Below are 17,190 nucleotides of genomic sequence, written 5' to 3'. Positions count from 1 at the left end.
GCCTTGACGTCTTTCACGGGCATCTCTCCCAGTCACTGGATCAGATATGTTGATGACACATGGGTTAAAATCAAGCAACAGGAAGTTGAGGACTTTACAGAACACATCAACTCGGTGGACGCCAATATCAAGTTCACACGTGAGGATGCCAGAAACAACCATTTAGCCTTCTTGGACTGTGATGTTATGATTGGAGAGAACAGGCAGCTCCAGACAGGGGTTTACAGAAAACCAACTCACACTGACCAATATCTGCTCTTTGGCTCAAATCACCCCCTTGAACACAAGCTCGGGATGATCAGGACGCTTCAACACAGAGCCCTACAGGTGCCCACAACTGCAGAGGGAAGGGCTAAAGAACAACAACTTGTCCGGAAAGCCCTCACAGTATGTGGGTACCCACGATGGTCCCTGGACAAAGTGCAGAAGTCCCAGAGAACAAAGAGACCAGATAGACAGGAGACGGAGACAAGAAGAAGAGTGTCTCTCCCTTATTTAGCAGGAGTAGGGGAAAAACTACAGAGGATCTTCAGACAGCACAAAATCCCAGTTTACTTTAACCGGTTAACACCTTGAGACAGAAATTAGTTCACCCTAAGGACATGATCCCTAGTTACAAACAGAGCAATGTAGTGTATTCTATCAGATGTCAGGAAAACTGTAACGAACACTACATAGGTGAGACTAAGCAACCTTTACACAAAAGACTATACCAGCACCGCAGAGAGGGCACCAGTGGACCTCAGTCTGCAGTTCATCTCCACCTTAAAGACATTAACCACACATTTGAGGACAAGGAAGTTAAAATATTAGCCAGAGAGAAGAAATGGTTTGAGAGAGGGGTCAACGAGGCATTCTTTGTGAAACATTTGAAACCTAGCCTTAACCGGGGAGGGGGTCTGAGACACGCTTTATCCCCTGTTTACAATGGGGTACTCAGGTCAAAGCAGTTTCAGTCTTTTGTTCATGGTAATGAGTCATTCACGTCATCAGCAGAGTCGTCAAGGGAGCCATCAGGAGAGGGACAGCTGCCCTGTCATTAGGAGGGTGTTAACTAGAGCACAATAGGTGCTAATTAGAGCTATTGTTTAGTCACTAGCCTATAGCAGTCTGCCTCTCGGTAGGAGGGGTCTGGTTAGGTTTAAAACTCCAGCTTTTGTAACTTCTTGATTATTCTTCTCTACAAGAGTCAAGACAGAAGTCAGACCACCAGAGCAAGAATTTTAGCTGAGGAAGCTTCTGCGATTTGAAGCGAAACGTCCTCGCGTCAAACAACCCAGTCCAGTCGAAGATTCAAGCTTCTGTACTTCAGATACTGAAATGAAAAACGTCATCTTCACTAACAAAGCTATCACCTCCCACCTCTCCCGGATTCAAGAGAACTGTTAAGGCATGACTAACGCTGCCTCAAGAAGAGACAGCTGCTGCTCCTACTACTACCAGTGCTAGTACTAAGTGAAGAGGCAAAAAGTTCAAAGAAAAAAGAAGAGAATAGAAAATTATGACATCAAGCTTTGAGCATGCTCGAGCACTGATGACGCAGTACAAAAGTTTCTCTCCTCTTGACGATTACTGCTAAAGTGCTCAGTAGCCTATGTCACTCCCTATTTGTCAAAGTATATGTGTGCCATATTTGGCTCAATTCCGAGGTGCCATTTTGACAGGAGAGGGAGACACACACACACACACGCAGTTGTCCCTTAGTATATTAATATATCACTATTGTGTTGGATTTTATCATCTTAAAATAGACCTTTGCAATGTAGTGAAACCCAGAGTGATACCATTCCAACTATACTAGCTTCAGCAGCCCTCTACCACCAGTGGGGGCCTTGATCCCCCCGGCATAAAATGTGGGGGATATAGCTATCAGCATGTCCGTCTGTCTGTCCGTCCATCCACCCATCCGTCTGTCCCTCTGTTTTCACTTGTTATTGCAATATCTCAAGAACCACTTGACCAGTTTCATTCGTATTTAGCAAAAGATTGTACTGGGGTGATCCCCTGACACCAGTTGATTACGGTGACCTTGAGGTCAAATTCAAGGTTACAGCAAGATATTCAAGATATTGCTATCGTCACCCTTGTTAGCGCGATATCTTAAGAACCACCAGACCAGTTTCATTTGTATTTAGCATAAGAGTGTACTGGGGTGATCCCCCGACACCAGTTGATTACAGTGACCTTGGGGTCAAATTCAAGGTCACAACAAGATATTCAAAATATTGCCATCGCCACCCTTGTTAGCACGATATCTTAACAACCAGCTGACCAATTTCATTCATATTTAGCATAAGTGTGTACTTTGGTGATCCTCGACACTTTGTATTACTGATTTGTGTTGATGATGACTCTTCTTATCTGAGAAGTCAATGACTTAGCCATCACGGCTTTCAGTAGAAGGCGCCAGATGTCAATCTCTGACATCTGCATGACAGATTTGACTCCTACTGGCAAACCAAAAGTTGGACATTCCTTCCACCATCCCAGAATATACTTTTGCACGGCAGATATGTTTTTTCATGAAACAGTCCCTTGCCAGTCGGGCAATATAAGGTGTTGAAATGTCTTTGAAACTCCTTCTCAATAAGACAGCTGCATTGCTGAAGGGAAAGTGTCATGAAAGATATAAAACTGATTCTTTAATGTGGTCTGTGTGATGATTTTGTCATGACAGCAACATGTTAAGGTGGGTGCTGTGCAGCGCCTGTATTAGGGCTGTTAGTTTGCAACCTGTGGGCAACAACCGGCCCGGCCTCCTTTTGTTTTGCGCCTTTTCTCCCGAATGCCTGGCGATAACCTGTCAAGCTTTGCAGGAATATTACTTACATAATTCTACTTAACACTTTAGCCTTTGCATTTTTAAGCACCTTGTGTTTTTCTTTTCTATGCACCTTGCGATTTCTTCCCCCATCCCCTGTAACATCCAGACAGAAAAAGTTCTAGGGGAACACTGAAGACATTGAAAGACACAAAAATTTCAGTTTTACTGCACTTTCCATCCTCTGAAAATGTCCTTGTAAGACTTTTTGCCTGATATTTGCAGTTTCTGTAGTCGTGCAGCAGTTGCCTTCAGCATTATTGTATTAAACTATAGGAAGAGGAAGAAGTTTCTTACTTGAGAGATAGATTTTCTATTGTCTATTTTGTGTGTAATTTTCCTCAGAGTAGGACTCTACTCTTACATTTTTTGGCATTTTTATTTCATAGTTTGTAGGAGCTCAATAAATGAAACCAATATTTCCTGTACTTTTAGAGGAAATATTGAGTTCCAACTGGCAAAAGGAAATCCTTGATGTTAATGTCGGGTGAACTATGTAGTCAACATACACCAGGCCCCCGAGCATTTCTGATCAAATATTTATACAGGACTCCACATGTAATATTAATATTACCTTAATGTGGGTCCCTGAATATCAGCAGCATGCTAATGAGGGAGATGAAAAAGTTTATTTTATTTATTTTTTTTAGACTTTGAGGTTTGTGTGTTTTCAGTTTTGCTGCTGGTTGCCATCAGTATTATTTTTTATTAACGACTTAGAAACGTGGTGCGCCTGCATGATCAGTATTGGACCTTTACTGAGTGTCCAGAAAGTATCCACAGCGCTGCTCTTGTTCTTATATTACAGCTTTATTCCAAAATGGATGAAATTAATTTTTTCCTCAAAATTTTACACACAGTACCCCATAATGCAATGTGACAAACGTTTTTGAGATTTTCGCACATTTCTGCTCCTTTGAAGGTCCCAGTGAGCACAGTGGTCTTTGTCATCCATAAATGGAAGACGTTCAGATCCATCAGGACTCTTCCTAGAGCTGGCCGTCCATCTAAACTGAGTGATCCATGGAGAAGAGCAAAGTGGCCTTCATCAACCGTAAATGGAAGACGTTTGGATGCAACAGGACTTTAGAGCTGGTTGCCCGTCTAAACTGAGCGATTGGGGGAGAAGGGTCTTAGTCAGGGAGGTGCCCAAGAACCTGATGGTCACCTTTTGACAGTGCTCCAGCATTCCTCTGTGGATAGAGGAAAACCTTCCAGAAGGATAACCATCTCTGCAGCAATTCACCAATCAGGCCTGTATGGTAGAGTGGTCAGATGGAAACCACTCCTTAGTCAAAGGCACATGGCAGCCCACCTGGAGTTTGCCAAAAGGCACCTGAAGGACTCTCAGAACAAAATTCTCTGGTCTGATGAGGTCAAGAGCGCTCCAGAGCGTTCTTGACCTCAGACTGGAGGGACAGTTCATCTTTCAGCAGGACAGTCACCCTAAGCACACAGCCAAGATATCAAAGGAGTGTCTTCAGGACAACTCTGTGAATGTCCTTGAGTGGCCCAGACCTAAATCTGATTTAAGAGGAATGGGCAAAACTGCCCAAAGATAGGTGCACCAAGCTTGTGGCATCATATTCAAGAAGACTTGAGGCTGTAATTGCTGCCAAAGGTGCATCAACAAAGTATTGAGCAAAGGCTGTGAATACTTATGTGCACATCATTTCTTAGTTCTTTATTTTTAATAAATTTGCAAAACACTTTTTTCAACATTGTCATTATGGGGTATTGTGTGAGGGGAAAAAATAATTTACTCTATTTTAGAATAAGGCTGCAACATAACAAAATGTGGAAAAAGTGAAGTGCTGTGAATACTTTCCGGATGCATTATGTGTACATGTTGGTACAGTATGTAATGTATTACGGTACTTGCTATTACATGCATGCATGCGTGTGTTTGTGCATGAGTTGTAAGGACTCTGGTTGTGTATATTTATCTCTGTGGCTGCGTGTGTGGAAGTTTACTTCCACAGCACGCTATCGGGAGCTGTGTTTACATCGTTGGTGGTAAAAGTGAACTCTCCAGTGACTCCGCAACCTCCCGCGGTTAGCAGCGGTTGTTAAGAGAGATTTCTGAGAGAACACACAGGATATATTTTGCATATTTAAAGAGCTTCAAATGGCGCCTTGCCTCTGCAGAGCAGCACCACAGTTGAGTCCTTAAAGTACTGAGTTTACCGCAAGTGCTTCTGTGTTTAATTAAAGATACGTACCATCAGAGCTGAAGCGTTTTAAAAAGGCAGCATTCATGTCATGTCTGTTTTAGGACTCAGGAGACTAAGTGTGACAGGGAGAGAGGGCTGGGCTGACGTCCATGCTGCATACCATAAAATAGAAAATGAACCTATGACACAACCGTGCAGCTCCATACTAATGCAGGAGTAATATTAATTTGATACTTAATCAGGGTTCATGTAGAGATCAGCACTCCTACATCTGGTTCAAATTTAGTTTAAGTGATGAAAGTATCATTTAATTGGCTTAGAAGGTGAAAAGATCTCAAAAAAGAAAAACTAAATAACAGAAAACCAAATAGTGAGGCAGATATGTGCAAGATATACTGTAACAGTGTGTTTTATGGTAAAAGCACCAAATTAAGCAAAGACATTGTTTGATATGTTAAAAAATTAGGTATCATGCAAAGCTTAATTTTTCTCCTGAGGATAATAAATACCAAAGTTTGAGATGGCTGCTACCCCATTCTGGAATGTCTTCAGAATGCTCCATCTTTATAACTATATGTCATACAGACACAAGTGAAGTGTTTTGTTACATTTAATCCGTTCCCACCACAATTACATAATTTTTTTAAGAGCTTGACATGATAAAATACTGAGAACCGTGTTGCAAAGGTTTTGAAACTTTCCTGAACTGTTTGAGTTTGTATCGCTAACTTGCAGCACTGACAAAAACTTTTATTATCCCCAGTGATATGTTGTAGCAATTCTTTAATTCCTGATTTATTTTCCCACTAGCGTGTTGCCCATGGAGATCCACGAGTACTAGATTGGGTAGTGCTTATAAAATAGGTAGCTGACATTTTTCAAGGTTGGTAATAAATTATGCATTTTTTTCATAGTTTTAACTGATAGTGCAGGAAATTAAAATGATTAAGTTTTGTGAATAATTGTATTTATTATTTGGCACATTTAGTTGATGTCATGTTTTACAACTGGCAAGGTTGAGCTACTTCCTTTGTACAGAGCTTGTTTGGTTTACCAGTACCTGATTAATGGTGATATCAATGTCCATTTTTCACTGTTATTACCTATTATCTCTAATTTCTCCAAAAATATTAGTCCAGAGGCCACTTCACTTTTAATATATGATTTACCGCCCCCTTCTGGAATGGTGTGTGAGTCCAGAATTTCATTATCACCATCCATTGTTCACTGTTGTTACATAATATCCCTAATTTCTCAAAAAATCTAGTCCTATCAACTTTCCATTTTCATGGTGTTCATCCTTGACTCAAAATACATAAGCATACCAAACGGCAAATATCAGCTCTCTCCAATTTCTCTGTGATCAAAGTTACACACACGCACACACGTACACAGAGGCCACTTGGCTTTCAATATATAGGTTGGGTTGTATATTTCATCCCATATTTGCCCATGTAGTGGGCATTGCCATTCTCCCTGTGGTTGCTAATGTAACTTGATAGCTGACCCTCACATGAAACTGTGCACCGGTGGGCGGAGCACATCGATGAGCATCTGACATGCCCCAGTGTTCAACAGGTGACAGACAAACTACATGCTAGTTTGTCACAGGTGTTAATAATTTTCAGTAAACCATCCAGCCTCCACTGACCCGACACGGTCATCAACACCGCGAATGTCAATAAATTTTGTCTGCCGCCATTTTGCTTAAATATGTGGGAAAAGGAGAAACAACTTGGAGTGAGTAGATTAGATTAGATAGAACTTTATTGATCCCTTGGGAAGACTCCTTCTGGGAAATCGAGGTTCCAGCAGCATTGTATACCAGCACACAGGGTAAGAAGCACACAGAGTATCAAAAGTTAAAGTAAAAAAGAAAAACAGTTTGCAGTACAAATACACAATATAAATACCACACATATTGATCAATACTGGTTTACTGGCTACTACTAATGGCACCAAACTGGAATTCTTCAACACCATATCACAATATAGGTAACGGAAAAGTAGAAAATTAGTCTTTCAATGAAATGTTCCTTTTCTGTCACATAATGATTGACAAGCTACCAATTTAATGTAAATAAAAAACAAAAACAATTTGGGAACACATTTTTTCCCCCCAGTGCTGCTTTTTCCATGCCTCTTAACATCCATTTAGCGATCTTGACTACAACTGGTAGCGTGCCAACATAAAAATAGCCATTTCTCAACAAATTGAGAGTCCCAAATAATCCGTTTAAAGAGTCGCAAAGTTGGGAAGAAGACCTAATCTTCTCCCTCTCAGCTGACAGGAAGTTGGTACGGATGTTCAGGAACAACCCAGAAAACACCAAGGCACAGTCCTACCATGAGCTGGAAGCTGCTGACGCACCAGTATCACAGTGTGCATTCAAATCAGTTTTGCATTGGATATGATGAAAAGTCACATTGGTACCACAAAGCCAAAAAATTGGAATGACTTGTACCAATTCTGTCAAGAAGAGCAGTCAAACGTCCAACTAGGATTCTACACAAGAAACTTGTTAATGTCTACCACAAACATTGTTGGGATTAAACTTGCTAAAGGACACTGAACCAAATATTATGTGTTTGCTATATGTATAAGTAAATTGCCTATACGGGCAATCAACTGTAAGTTGATTTTTAACTGTCAGCCCATCTTATTTTCAACTAAAGTTAACTTCTCACATGAATAAACAGCTGAGACCTTGCCGCACATTTAAGCAGCTTTTGTCACCATCCAGTGGGCAGTGTGAGCTTTTCAGGGCTTCTGTACATTTCTTACTTGAAACCCAAAATTGAGTTATCCCTCTGCTTGGTCTAAAAAAGTAACCATTACTGACTGCCACAATTTTTTTTTTCCTGATTTCTTATAGTGTTTCTTAAAGCCAGAAAGTTGCCATTTGAAATGACTTTAGTTTTGTGTCATGTCTGTGATCTGCTTTTTTTTCTACAAAATTAAACAACTGAATGAACATCCTCCGAGGCCGGTGATTCCATAATTTTTGCCAGGGGTTGTACATAGGATTTTTTTTTTTTTTTTTTTTACCCGAGGCCAAAATATGGCCATTGGGTATTGCGCAGGCTTTGTGTCCATCCATCCGTCTGTCTGTGCTCAACATAATTCCAGTCCTATTACAAACAGGGTCTTCAGATTCACAGGGAACATTCTTGGGACACACACCTTGGACAAGTTCAAAGATGGCTAACCTTGACCTATTTTAAGAGGTCCAAGGTCACATTCTGTTTCCTATTTTTATGCTCATACGACCGAGGGTATTTTAGCATTGTGTTATATTTGAGCGAGCGAGCGGTTGGAGATGTGGAAAAGAGATGTGCCTGTCTTTGTATGCTGATCAGATATAGTAGAATGTTGCATTGGCTGCAGAAACTCAATTTAATCCAAATATCAGTGAAAATGACTTAAGAATTTGACGGTAAAAATTCCCACATGTTGCCAAAAAGGACCAACTTGCCTTCGACGTCTCGTGCAAATGCTCTTGATGCTAAAATGAGATGCAGACAAAGTGAGGTTTGAGAAAACAAGCGTTTAGCCTTCACAGCATGACAGAGCGCGCGAGCAAAAGTCTTAACAAGGGCCGAGTCTATGGGAAAGATTGGGAATAAAACTAAACACGCACGAGTACTCGACACACACACATACTCACTTGTGCACGCGGTAAATGTAGCATGAAGGGGGAGAACCTTGGAGAGCCAACCAGATGCTCTGAGCTTTCTGGAAAGCCTCCAGTAGGAACATTCCTACTTCTTTATGACCTGTTACACCCGTTGCAAGACACAAAATCAATCCCAAATATTTACATAACTTGATCCCAGGTTTAGACTGCAAAGTGAAGTCAGGCCTGAACAAAGAAAACAGAAAAAAGGCCTCCTTTATTTCATCGATTCTTTCCCAAGTAGCGTTTGAACCCTGCAGACACACAGACCTTCAAAGTGCACACACATGCACACACATCTGATTATTATTCTGTGAGGTTCGTCTGGCCAGGTGCTGCGGAGCACTTTTGGCCCCGTCATCTCATTTAAATTTTTTTCTTCCAGCTTACCAAATTTCTCTGGAAGCTTTGGAATTGGGCCCCCTGGACCGTTTTAGAAAACACATTGAGGATTTTATATTACCATCGACCGCCAGTATCATTTCTCAACATTACTGGGAGTCACACTGATGTAAAAGCCATTTGATGGATTATTCCGATTGTTTTCTCTTAGTTTAGCAGGTAGTTTATGATCTCCAGAGAAGACAAGGTGAAGACAGTGCGCATTGTTACATTTTGAAATCAGTTTTGTACTCATGAACTCAGACAGCTCAAAGTGCAGCGAGTTTCAGTCGTATTGGTGTGAATGCAGTGTGAGATTACAGGATTATATGAGTGGAACCATCACAAAGCTTTGGAGCAAACACACTACAGTTAGGATGATTTTTTTTTAACACTTTATATCATAATCTCCTTCTTCTTTCAGTTGCTCCCGTTAGGGGGCGCCACAGCAGATCAAACGATTCCATCTCACCCTGTCCTCTGTATCTTCCTCTGTCAGACCAACCACCACTTCCCTAAACCTTTCTCAACCCTGCCTGCACTTTCTTCTTCACCTCTCTACCACACTCTCCATTACTTTGGGCAGTTAGTCAAAAAATATTTAAACTCATCTTCTTTCACCACTTATACTCCTTGTAAGCACATTCCTCTGCTCTCCAGAGCATATCTCCACCTTTCCAGGCTAGACTCAACCTGCTCTCTACTCTCACTACAGATCACAATGTCATCTGCAAACATTATAGTCCTTGGAGACTCCTGTCTGATCTCATCAGTCAACCTGTCCATCACCATTGTAAACAAGAAAGGACTCAGAGCTGATCCTTAGTGTAATCCCAGCTCCACCTTGAATGAGTCTGTCATTCCTACTGAGCATGTCACCACTGTCACACTATCCTTGTACATGTCCTGCACTACCCTCACATACTTCTCTGCCACCATGTGATCCTTTGTTGAGCTCTCACTCTCTTCTTTATTTTTACCTGTAAAGTCATCCTACAAACCACCATCCTATGTTGTCTGTCTACACTCTCTCCTGCCACTACCTTATAGTCTCCTCTTGCTTTTAGCTTGCATCTCCTACACAGAATGTAGTCCACCTGTGTGCACTTTCCTCCACTCTTATATGTCACCCTGTGCTCCTCTATTTTCTTAAAGTAGGTATTCACCACAGCCATTTCCGTCCTTTTTTGCCAAATCAGCCACCATCTGCCCTTTCACATCCATGTCCTTGATACCATATCTACCCATTACTTCCTCACCACCTCTGTTCCCTTCGTCAACATGCCCATTGAAGTCCGCTCCTATCAACACTCTTTCATGCTTTGGCACACTCTCCACCATCTCATCTAACTCACTCCAGAAATCTTCTTTCTCCTTCATCTCGCAATCTACTTGTGGGACATATGCACTGATGATATTCATCGTCACCCCTTCACTTTCCAACTTCACACTCATCACCCTGTCAGACACTCTCTTAACCTCCAACACACTCTTAAAATGCTCTTCCTTTAAAATGACCCCAACACCATTTCTCTTCCTATCCTCATCATGATACAACAACTTGAACCCACCGACTATGCTCCTGCTCTTACTTCCCTTCCACTTGGTCTCTTGCTCACACAATATCTCTACTTTTTTCCTCTCCATCATATCAGCCAGCCCTCTCCCTTTACCAGTCATACTGCCAACATTCAAAGTCCCATCTCTCACTTCCACCCTTCTTGTTTTCCTCTTTCTCGCTGTCTGCAGAACCTTACACCATAATCTTTATCACATTTGTAAATATCATCTTATATGTGTCAATAATATTGACATATTCTAAATCATTTCATCACCTTTTCTTTAATATGTAAATTCACCAAACAACCTGAAAATTTAATCAACTCACCTACTCTCTGTAAGTATCACGTGTTTGACAAGTATTGTTATTGAGTATTGTGTAGATATGTTTATAATTATTCTTCTGCACATATATACCTGAAATACCCCTAAAACCTAATCCAGTCATCTGTTTGCCAGGGTGTATATATGGTGTAAGTATGAAGTGTCTTCAAGTATTATGTTAAAAAAATAAACACATTCACCATCATTAATATGCAAATATAAGCATGACATAACATTAAAATCTAATCAACTCATCTATGTGCCAGGAAGTACCTACGTATGGTGTAAGTATCGTCTGCCAAATATTTTTTAATGAACATTGTGTTCACAACATAAATATGTTTTTCATCATTAGTATGCAAGTGTATGCACAAGATATCCTCAACATCTGACTCATGAGTATCTGTGCTGCAAGTATCAAGAGTCTACATAGTATTGTTCATTCATGTGTTCATGAGTTAAATGAGATAAATGACTTTTTCATCATTAATTTGCAAATATGTCCATCAAATAACCCTAAAACCTAATCAACTCATGTATTTGCGAAGGAGTACCTACGGTGTAAGTACCAAGTGTCATGTATTATGTATGTATTAAGTATTATGTTTACAAGATAAACATGTTTATCATCAACAGGAAAATATGTCCATCAAATAACCGTAACACTTGATCAACTCAACTATTTGGAGGGAGTACCTAGGTATAAGTACCAATTGTCTACCAAGTATAGTTGGAGTATTATGTTAACCAGATAAATACGTTTGTAGTCATTAACAGGCAAATATGTGTATCAAATAACTCTAAAACCTAATCCGCTCATTTGCCAGGGAGTACCTGTACACTGATCAACTCATCTATTTGCCAGGGAGTACCTATGGTATAAGCACCAAGTGTCTACCAAGTATAGTAAAGTATTATCTTTACAAGACAAATAAGTTTGTCATCATGAACACACTGAACTTTACTGGCATACTGTCATCATGAACTTACTGAATTTTCATGCAGATAAATGCACCAGATAACTGTGAAATCGAATCAACTCATCGACTTGTCAGAAGGTACCTATAGTGGAAGTGTCAAGTACCTTGTCAGGAATTACCAATGGTGTAAATTCATCCTGTATGTAGTTATGTTTTGTACATGCATAAACATTTATTATATACTACAAAGTGCAGACACAAAGCAGCTGCCTTTATTCACTCAAATCCATTTCTGAAGTCTGAGTCACACGAGTTCTTTGTTGGACATGTGATGGTTTGTCTCTGTCCGTGCATGCACACACACACACACACATACACACACCTGTGTCTATGCTTGTGTGTGTGCGCCTTCATTAATCCTCCTTGTTTGTGTTCCGTTTATTCTGCACCATGATTCAGTCATACCTAAACTTTCCCTGGAGTCTGGCTTGGCTCAGACCCCGTCTGTGCATGTGGGAGCGTGAAGGAGTGGTTTTCCCGATCCCGCCTGTGACGGAGCCACAATGGCTTCCAGACGTCTTAAACATGGCTTAAACTCTTTCTCCGTCTCCCAACTCCGCTCTTCCCATGAGGAATGACTCTCTTACCGTTATGTTCCCCTCGTGATGATTTTAGGCCTTGCTTCCCGACACCCGGTAATCCCTTTGTGAATACTTCCCACTTTGGAGAAATATTAAATGTCATGTAGTCATTAATTCACAGCCTTTTCATTCATTGTAGTCACTAATCTGTACGTTAAGTGAGCGCTGAGGGCTTATTCCTGTGTTCCCTCACACGCTCTGACTAATCCCACCGCTGCACTGTCACCTTAATGGCACTTAGGAATACGTATGTTCTGGTCTTTCCCCTGGATTGTCTTGTTGGCCCGTTGGTCATTTTAAGACTTTTTTCTTCTTCTTTAAAACAAGAAATGGCTCAAGTCTAGGCTCAGCTCTCCGATGTGCTGTCTTCAAACTGTAGCTGAAGACTTAAGAAAATCCTTCTCTATTCCACTCCACCATGAAGCTGTAGGATTAAAGTTACTCTACGTATGCACGGTTGATCTTACTCCTTCAGAGTCGTTTGGGTAACTTGGTGGCTTCCCTCACTTGTCTTACACTAGTCCATCAGTTTTTGAGAACTACCTGGACTACTCTGGTCATACTTACCGTACAGTATCATACTGTTGTATTTTTTTAATGATTAAAGTCCAAGAAATGTTCAGTGACTTGGAAGTGTTCATGTATTCATCCCCAAGTGGCATAAGTCACTTTGAAATATAAGTCATAGAACCAGGAAGAAACAATAAAGCAAAACACTACTTATAGTCTGGAAAACATGATACACTCTTTGTATAAATGTTCTCATTTCCTAAGCTTTGAAATAATCACACTGTTAAAGAGTAGTGACCATGTTTTAGGCGTTGTTCATAAAAAATAAATAAATAAATAAATTTAAGCACACCATTGGTATCAGCGCATCAACATGTTGCTTTTAGGCTATAAATAAATGACAGTACTCTTGTTGAGTCTTTTAAAAGTGCTGTATATTTGTGGTAAAGCTGTCAAACATGTTCTGTTTCTTAATAGTGTTATGATATTTATTGTACGTTTTTATTATTTTGTTTTTCATTGTATTGTTTCATGTTCTGTAATGTATTGACTTAGAATAAGTAATTCCATAATGCCACACACTCTGATCCAGTAGGTGGCGGTATGCAGCTCAAAAGCTGGTTTGTGACTTGCCAATAAACACGCAGAAGTAGTAGTAGTTACAGTTGTATCCATTATGTTTTCACCCTTGTTTATTTGTGTGTTTGTGAGCAGCCTGGAGCCCACAATTTGTCATATATCGTTATGAAATTTTTACTGAAGATTCATATCCTGATAGGCAAAAACTGAATCAATTTTCAAGGTCAAAGGGCAAAGTCAGTAAAAATCTTGGAAAATTGGAAAAATCTCTCTTTAACATTGAATGAATATTCAAAAATTCATAACTGTCAAAAATGATAAATGTTCTTCAATATTTAAGAGTGCTATGTAGGATGGCATCCTTTATTGACTGACAAAGTTTGATTGATCTAATCTGGATTGTGGATTTTATGGCCATTTAAATTTATGCATTTAACATTGAAAACCCCATTTAATATATATTTTATGTATCTTAACCAAACGTGCCCCAATCACTCTCATATTTGAACGTGAGGTGCAGACTGGCACTCACTCAAAGTTTGATCCGCATCTGATCCATATTGCGGATTTAGCGGATATTTTGAGTTTAACATTGAAAATATTTTGTATTATATTTTAGCTTATACGAGTATAAAGCCACTTTGCACAGGACTTTAACCTTGAAAATTTTTTCCAAGGTAAAAATTGTGGAAGAAGTGACCAAGATTGATTCATGATGGATTTAATCGTATACGCGTACGTGTGTTGGAAACGACTTCATCTTTTACATAGTGTGATGCTGCATTACTTTTGGTTCATTATAAATTTGGAAACACTGGAAGCGGCGGCGGTGGCCCAAATCTCCGGATAGTCCTTTTGTAGTGGCGGGCGGTTGTGTTGACTATGACTTTGTGTGTTTTGTGTCTGCAGGCAGATGAAGGATCAGTCGAAGAAGGTGGCAAACCTCAAACACAAGGAGCAGGTGGAGAAGAGCAGGAACGTCCAGCTGATGGAGGAGGCCAAGAAGAGAGAGGACAACCTGAACGAGAGCTCCCAGCAGATAAAGGTATGGCAGCGGGGGGGGGGGGGGTTGCAGCAAGAGGGCGAAAGTTGAAAAAAGTGAGACAGGAAAAGTTGGATATCATCCGCTATCACAACAACGCTTCATTGCAACGTGACAATTATGACAGGGAGCAGCCCGAGGCAATGTCAAACACACTCACTACACGCTGCTGCTCCCTCTCGGGGAACGCGCCAGAGGAGGCGAAGCTGGGAAAGAGTGATTGACACCGCAGGTGGATGCTGATGAGGAGGAGACGAAGAGTTGGGGAAAAAGTTGGAGAAACGAGAGAGGAGAGGAGACTGTGTTTGACTCCTAATTGTCTGCAGCGGTGTCAAGTGACCACGAGATTAACAGTCGCAGTCACATTTCAGATTTTATTCCCCCCGCTTCATCCTCACCTTCACTCGCACAGACTTCCTCTGTCCATCCTCCTTCTCGTCCTCTCTCTGGCCTCTTCCCCTCATCATTACCCCTCATCATTAACCCGAGCGGCCTCTGGAATTACAGGCAGATGATGAACGCGGCCTGGTTGCGCAGCGATGATCGATCTTGGGTTTTTAGGGAGTTTGGAAGGTGTCATTTGCACGCGGTTTGGAGATAAGCTGTTCGCCGAGCGTGCACGTGCACAGTGTTTTTCTCCAACTCGTGAAATGTGAGCATAATGGTTTGATTAAACGCGGTTTGACATTTTAATCCGGGCAGAGTTCAGCTCAGGCTGCAGAGGTTTCCAGTCAGGAGCAGAATTCAGGGTTTTTGTTGTTGTTGTTGTTGTTGTTGTTGTAGTTGTTGTAGTTGTGCTGAAGGTTTGATCACAACCGCTGTTACGTATCACCTCGCTCACACTCTTTATTGTCTTTATTAGTTATTCCTTCAACAGCTCTTATTCAACCAGATAAGACAGTTGTCTGACAGGCGGAAAATTACTACTTTATTAGGAATTTATGGGAAGCCAGTGCAGCCGTTGCAGCCGTTGCACTGTGCTCTTATTGTTTTCATGTGATCCTCAGAGGCAGATCAGATTGCGTAATTTCTTTTGCAAGTTCTTCCGATCACCAGCAGCGGAATGCGTAGGGATTTTTACTCCGCATTTACTCTTGAGACGTTTTGCACAGGAGTGACAAGCAGAGCTGCTGTTCTGAGAAACAGGCTGGGTTTAAAATGCAAGAGATCAAAGCATAGCTGAAATGGTGCGATGACGTTCAAAGTAGGACTTTGTCAGACTACTTGACGTATGAGCAGCCGTGGCCTTGGTGGCCACCAGATCCAGGATTTTGGTAATGAAAGAAACTGACAAGTCTCTTTCAAGCTGTAGGTATCTTTAACCACACCTGCTCGGAATTTTCACTATGGACGTGATGATAAATTTAGTTCCTCCAGCAAGTCCACACGTGTCCAGCAGATGGCAGTGTTCAGCAAGTGGGAGACGGATGGTTTAATGTACTACATAGCCAAAACAAAGTCACTTTTTTGGATGGTTGTAGTCCATCAAAGTTGACCAAATGTGTCGCCATTGCGTGACCTTTTAATTTTGTGAGTTAGAAGACAAGAATTGTTTTTATGTAATAACAGTCACCCTGGTATGAAATACGGGGGGGGGGGGGGGGGGGGGGGGGGGTATAGCGATCAGCATGTCTGTCCATCCATCTGTTCGTTTTTGCTTGTTGGCACGATATCTGAAGAACCGCTTATCCAATTTCATTCATATTTAATATAAGGGTGTACTTGGGGGTTTCCCCCAACACCAGTCGATTATGGTGACCTTGGGGTCAATTCAAGGTCACCGTGAGATATTCATGATATTGTCATTGCCACCCTTGTTACTGCAATATCTCAGGAACTAGTTGACCAATTTCATTCGTATTTAGCATAAGAGTGTACTTGGATGATCTCCAACATTTTGTATTACTGATTTGTGGGAAAAGGTGATATGTCATCTCTTAAGGCGTCCAAAACCTTTGCACATGCATGTCTCCACTTCAGAGACCGGCCGCCCCTGAAAGGTGACTTTTGGGAGTGAGATAAGTCCCTGCCCTGGGTACAAGTACTCCTGAGCAACCCTAAAAAACTACTGGATGGGAATGTCTGTTGGAGATTCTTAGTCTTCCAGGTCATGGTATTCAAGTAGCTCAAGTCAGGTCAACCAGACTTGTTGAGTTCCTTGGGTTGGGTTGTTGGTTGGGCCTTATTGCTGACTGGTCATTAACTCTCCCGGGAGGTTACTGAGGGAGACTCAGATGAGGATTATCATTTGCACTGTGAGGAAGCATCAGCTTTGACATTTTGGTGTTCATTTTTGGTCACGCAGGTGCTTCAGCCTCAACATTCCATAGAGTCTGTCCATAAGTTGGCCGTAACCCATCAGTCGTTGACTTCAAATATTGAACAATACCTAAACAGCAGTCAGGGAAGCTCTGATCTTGGCAGCATGGTGTCTTAACTCCTGAGTCATTCTGCTGGAGCACCCACGATGACTCGCAATAACCTGACGCATGTCTGTATAAATCCAAGACCAGGGACTATTTAAGTTTTTTTTTCTTTTTTTTCTGCATGCAGTGTTAAAA

The 17,190-nt window shown here is 41.2% G+C and overlaps 1 protein-coding gene across 7 annotated transcripts in view; it reads left to right on the top strand.

The window, feature by feature from the left end:
* Window positions 1-17,190, top strand: part of LOC117504381 (ELKS/Rab6-interacting/CAST family member 1-like) — a 203,519-nt gene that overhangs the window by 90,022 nt on the left and 96,307 nt on the right. For all 7 annotated transcript variants that reach the window (XR_004558776.1, XR_004558777.1, XR_004558779.1 and 4 more), the window contains one exon: window positions 14,497-14,632. Coding sequence is in view for 1 of the 7 variants with exons in the window: in XM_034163850.1 (XP_034019741.1) it covers window positions 14,497-14,632 (136 nt within the window). In the remaining 6 variants the exon portion in view is untranslated. The remainder of the gene's footprint in view (window positions 1-14,496; window positions 14,633-17,190) is intronic.

Source organism: Thalassophryne amazonica, chromosome 22, assembly GCF_902500255.1.
Source record: "Thalassophryne amazonica chromosome 22, fThaAma1.1, whole genome shotgun sequence".
NCBI classification, from domain to species: domain Eukaryota; kingdom Metazoa; phylum Chordata; class Actinopteri; order Batrachoidiformes; family Batrachoididae; genus Thalassophryne; species Thalassophryne amazonica.
Note: the sequence above shows the minus strand (reverse complement) of the source record. Positions and strands in the feature narration are given on the sequence as shown.